This window comes from Phyllostomus discolor, chromosome 10, assembly GCF_004126475.2.
Source record: "Phyllostomus discolor isolate MPI-MPIP mPhyDis1 chromosome 10, mPhyDis1.pri.v3, whole genome shotgun sequence".
Classification (NCBI taxonomy): domain Eukaryota; kingdom Metazoa; phylum Chordata; class Mammalia; order Chiroptera; family Phyllostomidae; genus Phyllostomus; species Phyllostomus discolor.
Window position 1 is genome coordinate 12,136,065 of NC_040912.2, and position 16,345 is coordinate 12,152,409.

At 39.1% G+C, this 16,345-nt stretch overlaps 1 protein-coding gene and 1 long non-coding RNA gene across 2 annotated transcripts in view; both read left to right on the forward strand.

Annotated features, from left to right (window-relative positions):
• Positions 1 to 16,345, forward strand: part of SKAP2 (src kinase associated phosphoprotein 2) — a 165,651-nt gene that overhangs the window by 15,408 nt on the left and 133,898 nt on the right. The window contains exon 4 of the mRNA XM_028525624.2: positions 2,684 to 2,791. Within this exon, the coding sequence (XP_028381425.1) occupies positions 2,684 to 2,791 (108 nt within the window). The remainder of the gene's footprint in view (positions 1 to 2,683; positions 2,792 to 16,345) is intronic.
• On the forward strand, positions 10,100 to 11,380 carry LOC118497037. The gene is made up of 2 exons (XR_004899579.1): positions 10,100 to 10,478; positions 10,683 to 11,380. It is a non-coding gene; the product is annotated as an uncharacterized LOC118497037 (long non-coding RNA).

The window sequence follows — 16,345 nt, forward strand, 5'->3', positions numbered from 1 at the left end:
ATTGTATTGGGTACGTTTACCTGATGCCCATCGTTGCTTTGGAGTTCAGTTTTCTATTACATAAACACAAGCTGAACATTTTCCTTTCAATTTATAGAAGTCTTTGCAGGTAGAGATGCAAATACTCAGCCCCTGGGGAGAAAAAGACATTGCGCTACTCAAGAGCGACCCCTGTGTTCAATTAAAGCTCTTTATAACACAGCAACTCCTTCCTGGGTGGAAAAAATAACGGGGGAGGGGGAGAGGGGATGGGCCATCGCTGGAGCAACAGTAAAATGAGGACCATTTGAAAAACGATGTGTCCTTTCAACTCAAGGGACGCTGAAAAGGGAATGACCCTGCACAGATACCCCAGAGATGCTGCTGCTTTACTTTCTGAGTTAACTCAAGGAGAGCTTTAACAAAGGGCTGGGAGGGGGGAAGACTTGAATCCAGCGGTAGTACTCAATTCATATTGCCTTAGCTAAATATACATATCACGCTGATTTAAAAAAAAACACATTTGAAACGAGCTGCTGTTCTTAGAAGGGGTACCTTTAAGACAATTTTACTTTACTATATATAATTCAAAATTATTTCCTTAAAAAAACCCACAAAGGTCTTTAACATGTCATAGATCAATTTGTGTAGAATATTCATAACTCACGTGAACTTATTGAATTAGTAGCTTTAGTAATGATCTTTATGCTGTGTGTCCCTGTGTAGGTGTGCATATGCATGGATATACACATAAAATATATATGGGTATTATTGAAGGATAATTAATTCTGACTTCTAAGACTTTTAAGGTTTTATTTCTTCAGTTTATTTCCACATAGAGTTTAATAGGCTGAAGCCCAAGCATCTGAATATTTTTCAAAATTCTTTCCATATATTCTTCACATTAGTGTTGTATTTTTATATTCATAATAATACAATATGTTAAGTGCTAAGGTCTGGTGACATATTCGAAGTATTCTAATACTTTTTTTCATAGCAAGATTTATTTTATAGTTAATGATATGAAATATTCTTAAGGAAATTCTTATTATAACAATTCTTTATTAAGAATATAAGGACACTCTAGCAACTAAGAGCAATTGAGAGCCTTGCGATCTTTCCTCCCCCCTACACCATGGGCTGTCACTCCATGTTCATACGTGTTTTCACTAGCACTTGGGGAGCTTCTCTCTTAGTTCATGTTTAAAACCAGACCATGGCTCTTTCCATAAAGGGAAGTGTTGTAAGGGATCCCCGAATGTTCCGAAAAACACTTGCGACATCTTGTAAGCCAGAGCAGCAGTTAGGGTCTGAAGAATGAGCACTGTTAGTATGTGTTCTTGTCGTTTTAATTGGGGAGGAAACGTCACCCTACGTGGCACACCCAGGGGTGGCATCACTAAGGACTGTAAATGGCCATGTTTATATTCTGCTCTTATTGTCTTGGTGGGAGATATTCCTGTCCTTATTTTCAGCATAAGGATGACAAGCCCTCATGAAATATCAACTTTATAAGAAAATACAGATGAACATCGATTTCTTAAGTTAACTTCATTGACGGTGTCATGGTGAGAAACAGGGTGCTGCCCATCACACGGTTGTCAGAGGGTATGGATGTGGTTTCGGAGCACCTGGTAGCTTTGATTGGGATCTTCCCTGCAACCATGGTCTGAGAGTAATTCTCCTGGTACTCTAGGGCTCCTGTGGAGATTTTCACCTTGCATTTTGGCTGGTTTTCTCTTGAACTGTTAACAGATAACTAAAATCGTTAACAGGTAGATAATTGATATAGTATGAAGTATATCTTTTTCTTTATTGCTGAATGTGGGTGAAAAATGATTGCTTATATGTAACTAGGCTAGCAAAAATCTGAAACATTCTTTTTTTAAAAAAATATTCTAAATGAGTATGTGGGGAAAATCCAAACCACAAGATTTAATTGTGGGGATTAAATGACTTCAAACCAATCAACCAACCAACCAATACACCAACCATCCTAGGATTCGGAAATCATGTAGAGAACTGGTTAGAACATTAAAACTGGCTAGAACATTTTACGATAGATTAAAAATAGTTGCATTTTCAAGGGCAGGAATCCTGTATAGGAAAAGCTGCTTTGAAACTCGTATATACCTTTTAAATTTAAACAAGGTTATCTACAAACTAAGACACCTTCAATTTTTATTCAGTGATATCTTGCCGATTTTTAATCTACTGTAATGTTATCCTGTGATTTTTAATGAAAGCATAAAATGTTCATATGGTTTTGAATGATCAATTTCTCATAATTTTTAAAATATTGAGTAGGTAAATTGAGTAATTTCTCGGTTGTGTTTTCTGTGTTTTTAAGATTATTGTTATCACTATTTTGGTTTCAATTTTTTGTTTATTTTAGATACACACTCTTTTTTATCCTGCCTGTACTTTCTTGTACTCATCTTTGTAGAGACCATCATGATTTTGGACTTGTATCCTTTTGTACCAGAAAGAAGTAGTTGTATACTGACCTTCAGAGACTCTTACCTTGTCTAAAGTATAGTGGGTGTACATTAAAACAGGACCCATGGTTCCATTTCAAAACATTTTCTTTGTTCTTTTTAAAAGACAGTGACTGAACTTAATAAGAAAATTTAATCCTTCTGATAAAGTAAGATTTTTTAAGGTGGCTGAATTAATTAAAGTCTTTTCTCTGGTTCTTTTATAGGTGAGGCAGAAGATGGGGAAGAATATGATGATCCTTTTTCTGGGCCTCCAGACACTGTTTCACTAGCCTCAGACAAATATGACAAAGATGACGAAGCCCCCTCGGACGGTATGTGATATTTTCCCATGGAATGCAGCCCTTGACACTAACACACAACCACGCGGTGCGTAGATGTCGTGGTCTTGCCAGAAAGCTGATACACGCGGAGGCTTCAGTTAACTTTCCCAGAACCTAGTAAGGAACAGAAGAGCTCTCTCTAGTGGTTTTCCTCAGTATGCAGTTCCTCTGTTTCCTGGGAAATTTTCTTCACTAGGATTTTTAGAAGAGTGCTTTTATCATCATGCACATGTTACTAGAGAGTTTGTTGGTTAATTTAATATTATTAGATTCTTGCTTAATTTTATTATGCCGCTAATGGCTTGTTGTATTATTTATTTTATAAATAATGAAGAAGGTTTTTGATCTCTTTTTTTTCCTGAAAACTTCATCTATAATTAGTTCATAAAATATTAAATTAATTATTCCTACATTGCCTTCTCACATTGAGACAGGTTTTTATCAAATGCGTCTTTTAATACACATTTTCATTCTTCGTATTGTCACCTAAAAATGCCCCACATTATGCAGTAATATGACAGTGTTTTGTATTAATTGAATTAGCAATAAAGTCGATCGTTTACCTCAGTAATTTTGAAAGCCTTGCCAAAGTTATAAAACTTGTTTTCGTGTAGTGTATGCTTTCTCTGTTACAGCCAGTTGAATACATCTGCTTTAAGGGGACCTTGTCAGAGTGATGTGTCATTATAAATTAAAAATGTGTATCGATAAATTAGCCATGCATATTAATTTGTGGCACTCAGAGTTTCACATAGAAAGAGAAATGAGTAATGCCTTCTGCCACTGTATGATGATCAAACTGTGCAGCCCCATCTCTAAATACAATTGCTGAATGAAAATATGCTTCCTGCAACAGAGCACTCCACATTTTATGTTATCCAGATTATTCCCTTTGGAAACATAAATTGCCTTTATGAGGTATAAAATTATGTCTATTGCAGAACAGGGATAAGTCAAGTACATGCATAAGTGATAAACATTCTAACCACTGATTCAGAACAACACAATCTTTTCTTTATGTTCAGAACTTTGTACACTGTGTAACAATAATAATCATATCCGTTCTATGTTGAATTTTATATTTTTGGAAACACTTACTTTCTATTTTTAAAGGAAGGGATTTTTTTTCTCTTACATTTTCTGTTTTTTAAAAAGATGCTCACTTCTCTTTGGTTACACTTGCTATCTGAAACGGAGTGGTACCCTTTCTCACCTGATCTTCTAAAGCATTTCTAGTAGAAAATGTCTTATAATTGATAAAACAATACTTTCAGGGAAAATGAATTATTATTTGAGTTGAACTGTTTTTCAGATACATTACAATGATTTGTTTTGCTTCCCTATAGAATATTGGTAGATGGGAAAGAGTGTTTGTGTATATATACACACACATATATACATATGTACATGTATGTATATATACACACACAGACAGAATATTTATACTCAGGAGAATATATGTACACACACATATACATACATACATGGGCACACCCATAGAATATATTCATAGAATATGTATATATACTCAGGGTTTCTCAAAATAGTATAAATATTTTGATGTACAAGGGAACATTATATTTTTTTAAAAATATTGCAGTCTAAGAAATGCAACCATTCAATATCTCTGAGAGTCAGGGCTTTGTTAGAAAAAGTGACTTGTTTTTACAGAGTAGTTACATGATTATTGTGTTTTCTTTTTTATGAATAATTTATTATGTTTATTTCTTAACCAAATATATAGGAAATACATTATAGCATGAAAAAATTTATTGTTAAAAGGTTGCTTTATCAATATTTTAATATTGTTTAATATATTTATGTATAACATTAAATTTCTTGTTAAATATTGGTGCTTTTCATTAGTGTTTATGTAAGGAATTCTTAAGCAGATTGAAAATTTAACTTTCAGTATTATTAAATTTTGATATACAAATAATACCATTTTCGATAGTTTTATATTTTCTTCTGAGAATAGTATAAGTTAATTTTAAAACTACCACTTGGAGTTTTAATTTGCATGCTAAAATGTCATCTAGTCATATCAGTTTTTCTGTCTGCAACTTAGATTTGTATGCGTTCTCTTTCCTTTGATGAATACATTTTCCTTCATTATGTGATCTCAGTCTAATGATATATTAATTATAAAAAGATAATGCATTTAACAATAAGTATAACTAAATTAGCACAGGTCACCAAAAGGCCTTTTGTCAAATCAGATTGTTGTTTTGTCCTTTTGACTTTTACCTTATGGTAGACACTAACAAAGTATCTGAACTTTGATGGATGATAAACTCTAAACATGATATGTATTTTTCATAATGCTAATGTAATTTTCAAGGTACTGAAAAGGTCAGACCTGCACATCTCTATGTGCATTCTAAGTCTGTCTTTTCCTTTAATATTTCTTTTTCTCTGTTTCTCTGGTTCAAAAGTTCACTCAGTTCCCAAATGGCTACCTAATTTTCCAGTTATTCCCTCAAGCCATATGTGTTTTGGTTTCTTTATGGTTTATTAGGTACTGTAGGAAAGTAGCATAAGTTATATCTTCTAATGAAATTCAAGCACACTTCAGTGATGCTTCGACTTGATTGCTGGTAGCAATTAAATCACAGCCAAGGAGAATAATGCATAATCTCACAAGGTCCAGACACCCTATAGAAATTGAAAGGGGATGCAAACAGAAAACAAAAACAAAGTCTCCCAACCCTGCCAGACATGCTGTTTCCAGCCTGCCTTTTTTCCCCCCATTGGCCAACTGCCTGATTGATAGCAAAACCATAACTTGCTGCATGCTAACAGGCAGAGTTCACTTGTAGGTTATTGTGAGCTGATAAAGGGTTAGATGGAGTTTTGATTTTCACATTGGACCTTGGTACACCAGATTAATGGAATTTCAATGAGAGACTAGAGTAGCCACAGCTTTGTCAGAGAAACAGATGGAGATTCTATAGTCATGTCTACTCATTAATACTAGTTGCCTGAAAGGTGTGCAGCTTCTCTATACAAAAGAGTTGATATAATTGGTTTTTGAGTGGTACATTGAAAAAAAGTGCCTTATTGATGACTAGAATTGTAACACAGATGGTGACAGATTTTTGTACAGTTTGTAGCTTAACAAAATGTCATACTTTGTAATTTCTTCATCTCTCCCTTTGGACGTGGTTTCTATTTATATTTTTTGAGGAGAAATGTTAAGACCCAACAGCAAAAAATGAGAAAATGACATGCTCAATTACCTTTTAAGAAAAAAAGTAAGAGTCTGCATTTTATTTATAAATGATTACGTGACTGCTGTTTCATTTTGATACGGTAATGTTCATTTTAAAAATCATACTTATTTGGAATTTAATTTTATTAGCTTTGTGTTGTATTTGTTCTGGAAAATGTAAAACAAATCACAGTGGGTTCTAGACAATTATAGATCACTGTTCAGAGTTTTATGCTATTGTGTGTCCAGATATATTGCAGTGTTAATAAATGGTGCATGCCAGGAATCAGATAAAATTAAATATAATGAAACTCAAAACCTTACAGAACAATATCCCTTATTGTACACATGTTAGAATGTTTGGGGACCAAGGTGGTAGATGCAGGGTAGCCCTTAGATGCTATATAATGACGTGAGTATCCATTTTTCCATTCTGAAATCATTTTTCATCCATTTTCATCATTTGTGAAAGAAAGCTCCTAACCATATAGCGTCGTGGACAGTCCCTGAGGTGAGGTGAGAGGGTTCAGTGAGCTAGAAGACATATCGGCTCGGCCGTCAGCGATAGGTCGAAGGATCCCAGTGGACATTCGGTACAAATCTGATTCGGTCCTAGACCATAATCACTTTGTGGATAAGAATCTGGAACCTCTAGGGTGCGAGTACAGGAAGGCGGAAGTGAAGCTAAAGAGATAAAACAGTCATTTATTTTAAAAAATATTTTTATTGAATTTATTCGGGTGAAAAACCGTTATTTATTGTCCTGGTATCTTGCTAACTAAATATTTCGAGTGACATAGGTCGCTGAGAACTGTGGGCATTGCAGGACATGGGTTCATGTGAATAAATATGGTTTAGGAATGGAATTATTTTTTTAAAGCCTGGGGATTAAGAAAAGATTCTGTTTGAGCATAACTTATAATAGTAAGTAATGATTTTCTTCTTTTTTGGTATACTTTTCTTTAAGAAAATCCAGTACATAAAAATTTTGATTTACAAAACATATAAATCACTTACTCCAAAACATTGCTTTAAGCAGGACTGCCTCCAGGATGCCTGTAAATAATGAACTCTCACAGTGCATCTAAAACATGTTTAGCTTTAAACCCATCCACTTGCACACACATAAGTTTGATGTATAAACATTACACATCAAACTTTTGAGGAAGGTTATTTTTGGGGTAAAATCAGTTGTAACACTAATCAGTTCTTGTAAAAGCCAAGCCATAGATATGCTTTACTTTTCTCTGCATTCCAGCAGAAAATGAGACAATGATTAAAACCAGGAAAAAAAGTTATTTCAATAACTCACCAGTTAGGGTGAGTGTTTTTCTATATAGTATCGCATGGTTGTTGATAATAAAATCATATTTTTGTATCTTATTCGGATAATTTAGATTAGTTTGCAATTTGCACATATCCTTGTGTGTATAGCATATATTGTTATTGTACTTGTGGGGTTTTTTTTTTACTTTTTTTTGTTATTTCAATATACCAATTGCTAGCTTGTGTGTGTCATAGCAGTATAAGAGCAATGATTATTTTAGTCCTGCATTGTGCATGGCATAGCTTCAAGTCCTATAGTTTGGGGAAATGATATAAAATGGAAGTGTTTGAACACTTAAGATATGTGTTGTGTGGTTGGAGATACACAAGCGAAGTACACAGATGTGGAATGTTTTTATGATACAAATGTATATATGAATGAGTAAAAGCACAGCCATGAGAATCATTGCTCTAAGTTTTATGCCATTGAATGGGAAATTCAGTCCATCAGAATAAAACAGTGTGGGCAAATAAGACTATAACAAAGTGGGTTAGATAAATATTGCAGAGGTAATGAAACTCAGCATTATGAAAAATAATGCACCTTTAATATGGTAAATTAGCAGTTATTTACACAGTACATGAAGAAGGAGCAACACAGGGCAACAGGGAATTCAAAGATGAAATGGCAGAGTTCTTATTTTCAAGACACGTGTAATCTAGTCAGGAAGAGAGGGCGATCACCTGAAATAAGGTAATCAGCAATCTAAGTTCTAGTAAGGCATATTCCAAAAATAGTAATTAGTATGTTATAATATTTAATTGATTTGATCTATACTAAGGCAAATAATTGGTTTCATTCATTTTCTTTCTCAGTGTATTGACTGACCCAGTATTGTGTGTTTTGGCATTATGTTGAATAAACCAAAGCATAAAGTTTATGCGCCACCCTGAGAGGTCGTGGATTAAATTGTGGAGGGAGGGCCTTCTATTTAATTGAGTTCTCCATGGTCCCCGAGTTTTGCTGGAGAGAAAGTGGGAAAAGATGCAGAAGAAAATATCTGGAGAAGTCCAAAAACCAGGTTTTCATACTGATTGGTAATAATTTTGTTGTCAAGGTTGAGACATTTAACCTCCTTGGATTTTTATATTTCTAGTTTGCAGAATGAAGAGTTTGGACCAGGTGATTGCTTAGAAGTTCAGTGGGTCCCTAAGTGCTTGTGTCCACGTTTCAGAATTAGTGCATTTAATAGCAGCACAGAGGTGATTTGCCTGGAGACAGTAATGACCGGAAGTGATGTTGAATAGGAAGGAGCAGAAGAGGTCTTAGAGCTGAGTGCGTGGGGGGCAGTAGAAGCTGAACCCAGGGACATTAAGGAGTTGAACTTGGATTTCATAGTCATTAAAATATTCCTGAAGTAATGTACAGATGTGATGGATGCAAATTTGAGGGAGATTGTCCTGGCAGTTTAAACGTAGGATGAATTAAGGCAAAAGGACCATCTAGGGGAAGCAGCAAGCTAAATGCTTTGCTACGTTGTCTAGTTTTAATCTTGATAGCCTCTCTTGTGAGCTAGGTATTATCACTATTTGACAATTAGGGACTCTCAGGGGTAGAGAGGTTTAGATGATCTGCCCAAGGTCACGTAGCTACGAAGTGACAGAACTGAAATTTGAAATTATGTCTCTCTGACTCCAAGGATCATGCTCGGCTTTCAAAACCACTGTATGTTGCCTCTTCCCCAGCTGTTGCTTTTGGTTCGGGGGCTATTGCTGAGAGCCAGGGGTTCGAGTAGCAGACGGGCGTTGGAAAGGAAGGGACTCGCTTGCCCCTTTCTCCCCCAAGTGTGGTTCGCAGACCAACAGCCTCGGTGCCACCTGGGAGCTTGTTAGAAATGCCGAATCTCTGCCCCCACCCTAGACCTACTAAATTTAGAATTAGCATTTTAACAAGATCCCCAGATGCACATTAAAGTTGGAGAAGCTCTGTTCTGGAGGCGTTTATCACGTTGGCCCTTGCAGCTAAAAAGAAAGGCGAGCCAGACTGTGCTGTTGCACTTGGGCTGCACATGCACGCGTGTGACCAGGCGTGGCATTAGGCAGTGCCTTGAAGTAGGTAAACACTATCCTTCTTCGTGGACACCTACCTCCCCGTCCAGCATTTTTCTGTGGTCCCTCAGCACCCTGATGCCGTGACTTCCTTGGTTGCATAGGGCCTCCTCCCGAGACTGCTCTGTGGGTAGCTGTCCCATTGTTGAACCTATTTTCAGAGCCTCTTCCCTCTCAAATTGAACTCTGTGTTGGGTGCATTGGGAAGGCTCTGAAAAGTTACTCCTCAACCCAAGGGAGTTCAGGCTCCCCTCACGGATCTTCAGGGATCAGCCCAGGCCTGCGGTAGAGATGTTTTTGGCTGTTGCAGGGCGCTGTATCTCCTTAAGACTTAGACACGTAGCAGGCTTGTCTCTCTTGCTGTTTCTGTATGGGGCTGGCCTGCGGTGTTTGGAAAGTCGCACCGTGTGACTTCCTGTTTTCAGTTGTGTCTCCTCTTTGCAGCCTCAATCCTGTTTGAGCCAAAGTGTCAGTTTAGAGTATGAGAACTGAAAAGGAAAGGTTCTTGAAGACACTGGACTGACCCATTTGATTTCTTTAATGTGTTATTTATTTATTTTTAGAGAGAGGGGAAGGGAGGGAAAGAGACATCAATGTGTGGTTGCCTCTCACGTGGCCCCCACTGGAGACATGGCCCGCAACCCAGGCATGTGCCCTGACCGGGAATCGAACCAGCGACCCTTCGGTTTGCAGCCCACGCTCAATCCACTGAGCCACACCAGCCAGATGACCCATTTGATTTTAGAGGAAGGCATGCTGCTGGCGCGGGATTCCAAAGAAGGCCTCCTTCCTCTGTGCCAAATGCTGAAGAGGTGGCTGCACTGGTGGTTGTGGTAGCATCTTTAAGGGATTAAACCATCTTTAATTAGTATTTATTGAGAAATAAGTCTGGAACTTAACCAGATTCTTTCAGAATAAGATTGTTTCCTTCAGTTGGTTCGGAACTACTCTGTGAGGGAGACATTTCCCCTATTTTGCTGTTGTGGAAGCTGAGCCTCCGAAACATATTGCTGTCTTGACCAGGGTGTCCAGCTCACAAGTAGCAAACTTTGCCTCCTTTGGACCTTCTCTGCCCTGCTACTTAAAACTTAGGTTACTTTTCTAGCCCTGGCTGGCGTAGCTCAGTGGATTGAGCGCGGGCTGCGAACCAAAGTGTCGCAGGTTCGATTCCCAGTCAGGGCACATGCCTGGGTTGCAGGCCATGGCCCTCAGCAACTGCATATTGATGTTTCTCTCTCTCTCTTTCTCCCTCCCTTCCCTCTCTAAAAGTAAATAAAATCTTAAAAAAAAACTTAGGTTACTTTTCTTTCTAATTATAAGAGATGTGCACATAGTTAAAAAGTTGAAAAGAGCATAAAATATTCAATAAAAAGTAAAAGCCTCTTTTTCACCGCACCTCAAGCCCTGGCTTCCTCCCCCGAGGCAGCCACGAGTTACAGCTTCTTTTGCAGTTACCGGAGTCGCTTTCGACACTTGGCTGCTAGTTCTTGTTTGATCCCCCTCCAGTAGTATCTGCTGACTCCCTCTGCGATGGGTGGGGGGTTCCTCACTCCTTCTCTCCCACTTCTGCCTCCCCATTTTTTGTGGTGGTATGTTAAGTTCTTCTTGTATGTACCGTGGACTCACATAAATAATATCTTTCTTATTTTGTAACAGCCGACCACAGACACCACCTGTGACTCTTTGTCATAAATGTGTGCAAACAAGTCCTTCCTTTCTTCTCTCTTCCCTCTCCTCCATTCCCATTTTGTTAAATTATGTTTGCATTGCTTAGGTCTAGCATATGCATATTTGATGTTCTAAGTCACTGCTTTGTGTGCAAGTTGAATTTCCAGCGTTGGCCCTTTTCATTCATGTTTATTGGTTTCCCTCAAGTGTCTGAAGAACCTTGGCTGTTGACTCACTTCTATGAGTGAAGGGCCCAGGTGGGTAGTTTATGTAGGTAGCTTGTGCGGGTTCCTTTGCTTGTGAATGTGTATCATCCTGAAAGGTGTTTCCTTTGAATGGGAGGCCTGATTGGTGGTTGTGAGGGGAGTGGGCAAGGCTTGCTTAGAGGCAGACTAGAATCCCTACAGTTGTCAAAATAAGTACATTACTCAGGGGTTTTATTCCTAGGTACAGGTTTTTAAACCCTCCCCTCCATTTTTAGGGTTGGGGTCCGGGCAGTTGGAGCTATCTGAAGCTCTGCTTAGCTGCTCAACTTGGGAGACCGCCTCAGAGTGACCAGTGCACTTTGTTTAGAGAGTGGAGTTCGAGATTCAGTTCGAGCTCAGATGTTGTTACTGCCAGATGCCTTGGAGGATGGACACAGTGGTTCAGCTGCCGTGATTAGAGTTCTGTAACGAGCACCCCTGCTCACAGCCCTGTAACTCTGCCTGTAGCATTTCTGAGGCTCCTCTGGGAGAACTAGCGCCGTTTCTGCTTGTTGTTCTCCTGGGTTTGGTGTCCCCTGCTGTTTCCGTCACTCCCGTCTCTGCCTTCTGGCTGCTAGGAATTACTCAAAATTGTTGACCCATTGAAGATACCCTTTTTTGATTACCAGTGTTCTTAAGGTTTTATTCATTAAAAACAAACAAAAGTAATTTCAAGGGGACTTTTAGGAGGAAAGGTTGGTACTCGGTTTATGTTCCTTTTTTTTAATAACTCCAAGAGACTGCTGTACCCTAAAACATTTTCACAACTATTCCAGTTATCCTTTAGAATCATCCTTTGGGATAACTATGTTCTCTGGCTGTAGGTCAAAGGTAGTCCAAATAATTATGTTAATCAAGCCTTAGGTATAGTCCCTTAGAGCGAGTGCTAGTTTTCTGGAAGAACCCAGATGCTACAAGCAATAGGAAAAAACTGTCCCTTGCCCTAAAAGTATCAGTCTTATTGTGGGGACAAGGTATGCATACCTAACAGTAGGAAGCCGTGTAAACTTTGTTCAACTATAACATGTGTACCATGGACATTAAGTACTCTAGGAGGCCAGAAGAGGAAGAATCTGTGGCAAACTGGTGTTAGTGAATGTTTTATGGAAGAGATTGGAGTTTGAACTGGAACGTAACAAGGACGGGTAGAATTTTAGTCAGTAAGGGTGGAAGGGAGAGTGCTTTTCAGATGCGCTGAGGGAACGAGAACAGAAGGAAATGGGACTGGAAGTGGGCACAGTCTGAGGACCTGCGGGAAGGCTAGGGTTAGGAGAGGACTGGAGAGGATGGGGGGTGGAGATGGACAAGAGCAGCACGTGGAAAGTGCTAGTAGCTCCAGCTTCAGGTCCTGGTTTTGGTGCCGGGTTACTCTGGCCGAGGCACTGCCTTTATGGATTGGTTTCTACTTTTTTTTTATTGTTGTTCAAGCAGAGTTGTCTGCCTTTTCCCTCATCCTCTCTCCCTGACCCCAGCCATCTTCACCTCCCTCCCCTGATTCCACGACCATCTTGCTTTCATCCATGTGTCCTTTATAGCTATTCCTGAAAACCCTTCACCCTTTTCCCCCATTATCCCCTCCCACCTCCCCTCTGGTTAAGAACAAACTGATAGTAATCAGAGGGGATTGTTTCTATTTTTAAAACGAACTCCATTATTTTAGGTAAGGTAGAAATTAAATAGTGAAAACTTCAAATGGTGGCATAAGGAGTTATTTAGTAAGCAAAAGAGTATTCATTTTAGACTTTGAGCTGGAGAATAGTATGATGAAAAGTATTTTAGAAATATTCAGCTAGGTGTGTGATGCAGATGGACTGAAGGGGGTGGAAACCTTTAGCTCGTGAGATAAGTGGCCCCTCCGTTAAGCCGGATGTGGCGTGGTCAGAGACTGGACCAGGGCCGGAGCGAGGAAACGGAAGGGGAGAGGATCCATTGAGGAAGAATGGACAGGACTTGGTAAGTGGGTAGGGGTGGGATTAAAACGAGAGAGAAGCCAAAGATAATTACAAAATCCTAAGTTTGGGTGACTGGCAGGATTGGCTGAAACGTGGAAAGTGGGACGAGAGCAGGTTGGAGGCAGATGAAAATAGTTACATCAGTTTGTGGTAACTGTGGACCTCCCAACTGCCTAGTGATTATCTGTAAATACAGGATTTGAGTTTAAGTGATTCTTAGCTTTTCCTTCCCTTTCTAGTTTCATCCCTTTGGGGGCAGATATGCGGTGAGACTCACCTCAGTAACCCTGAAAATGTAACACAGTGGTTGAAGACAGTTCCTATGATCATACTGCCTGGATTTAGGTACCTCTTCTTCATTACTTACTTCTGTGACCTCCAGGAAGGAGGTGCTTAACCTATCTGAGTTTCTTCATCTAGCAAATAAGGATAAATAGACCACCCATGTCCAGGGTTATCATGAGGATTAAACAGAATAAAGCATATAAAGAGTTTAGACTACTTCCTGGCCCATTGTAAGAACATACTACATGTAAGGTTTTATTGGTATCTGGCCTATGTGGGGGGTCGCCTTAAATAAATGTTTATTTCCGCACGTGACCCAGCCGTGTGCCCGCGGTGCCGTCCATCTCCTGGGCTGCACGGCTCTTCTGTCGCCATGGCTGAGTTGCATTCTGGAGGATTTACAGCTGGAAGTTGTAGAGGTCCAAATGAGTAATCGTATAAATTCCATTTATGTGAATTCGCAGTTTTTAAATTGAATATTTTCTGTTGAAAACTGTGAGTGGTTAGATTTTTCCATAGCAAATTTACCATGCCTTTTCCAGGAACTGTTCTGCCTCTGCATGCCTCAACTTTTCTCTGTCGAGTAAATACTGTAAATATGAGAATAGAGAAATTTTATTCCTGGAAAAATTGTGTGGATTGGTTTCATGAGCCTGTGGAAGGAGTCACTCATTTAATTCATGAGCTCAATAGCAGTGACTGAAATATTTACAGACTTTTGAGAGTAGTGGAAAGAGTCTGAATTATATATTTTTTTTCTTAAGATTTTATTTATTTATTTTTAGGGAGGGAAAGGAGGGAGATAGAGAGAAACATCAATCTGCGGTTGCTGGGGGTTATGGCCTGCAACCCAGGAATGTACCCTGGCTGGGAATCGAACCTGGGACACTTTGGTTCCCAGTCCGTGCTCAATCCACTGAGCTACGCCAGCCAGGGCTGAATTATATTGAAAGACCCATAAAGCTATATATTAGAGAAAAAGTGGGCGGTGTCCTGAAATTATTAGGAAACAAGGATACCAATTAATGTCTCACTAATCTCATTCAAGAGCCAAATGGGATACTGTTGAAGGCAAAACAGGTCCAGGCAGAAAGAGCAGTACACACAGCTCAGAATGCAGGGCTGAAGTCATTAGTAGCAAATAAATGCTCTGTTAACAAATAAACCCAACGTGGATTAAGGCAAAAAATTTGTTTATTTTTACAAAATTAAACATGAAATACAGCCTTTGGTATCTGCTTACCAAATTCCACTCCCCTCTCCCCGCCCCTCACACTGATAGTTGATACAAGAGCCCTTCTTCAGTGCTTGAGGAAAAACTGGATACAGCATGCTGTTGAATTTAAACAATACAGGTAGTGTTGGAGAAAAGTCTCTGCAAGGAAAGTGGAAGAATCAACTTGAGTCAAGTATTTTCTTTAGGACCTTTTTTTCCGCATAAGAGAAGCAGCTTGCAGTGCAGAATTGGGGCTAAAATGAAAGCAATTTCTTTTTCTTTTTTTATACTTCTGGTGGTTTTTTTTATTCTTTTTATTGCTGTTCAAGTACAGTTGTCTCCCTTTTCCCCTCATCACTCCCCCCCAGCCCAGCCATCCCCACTTCCCACCCTTGATCCTACCCCCCTCTGGTTTTGTCCATGTGTCCTTTATAGTTGTTCCTGAAAACCCTTCCCCCTTTCCCTCCCATTATCCCGTCCCACCTCCCCTCCTGTTACCCTTCTCGGTTTGTGGCTTTTGAGGACATAGGCACTTAGGAGGTAAGGGATGACTTTGATTTTACAGAGTTTATCAACAGTTTGGGGGTAAAGTTTAGGATTCTTATTCTTTTTTTAATAATAGCTTTGAGGTATAATTAATATAACCATAGAATTTACCCATGTAAAGTACACAGTTCAGTAGCTTTTAATATATTCGCAGAGTGCAAGCATTACCCCAGTCAATTTTAGAACATTCTTATTGCAGAAAGGAACCCTGTACCAGGAACAACCACTCCCCATTTTCCCCAACTCTGCCCCTGCCCCTCCCCCTTCCCAGCCTGGGGCAGCCATGGAACTACTTTGTGTCTCCGTAGGTATGCGAACCTAGGCTTTTCAGTTAACGGGATCACATAGTGTGTGGCCTTTTGAGCCTGGCTGCTTTTGCTTAACATAATGTCTCCAAGGTTTGTCCCTGTCATAGCAGGTATCAGTAAGTACCTCGCCCCCTCCACCCCAGTAGCGCTTCAGTTATATGGATATACCACGTTTTCATTGTCTGTTCATCAGCTGATGAATTTTTGAGTTGCTTCTTCTTTTTGGCTATTATCAGAATGCTGCTATGAACATGTTTATGCAAGGTTTTGTGTGAATATGTTTTCATTTCTTCTGGGTGTGTACCTGGGAGTAGAATTGCTAGGTCATGTGGTACCTCTGAGTTTAACTTTTTGAGTAATTGTCACACTCTTTTCCAAAGTGCTGCATCATTTTAGGTTCCCGCCAGCAGTGAGTGAAGGTTTCCATTTCCCCACATCCTCTTCAGTACTTGGCATCGTCTGTCTGTGTTTTACCCTCCTAGTGAGTGTTCAGGTGCTGAATACTCATTGGCCAATTGTATATGCTCTTTGGAAATGACTACTCAAATCATTTTCCCATTTTTCAGGTGGGCTGTCTTTTTATTGAGTTCTAAAAGTTCTTGTTATGTTCTGGTTACCAGTGTCTTATCAGATCTATGATTTGCAAATATTTTCTCCAGTGCTGTGGGTAGTCATATCACTTTCTTTTTAAAAAAGTTTTTATTGAATTTATTGGGGTAACCTTGGTTAATAAAATTAT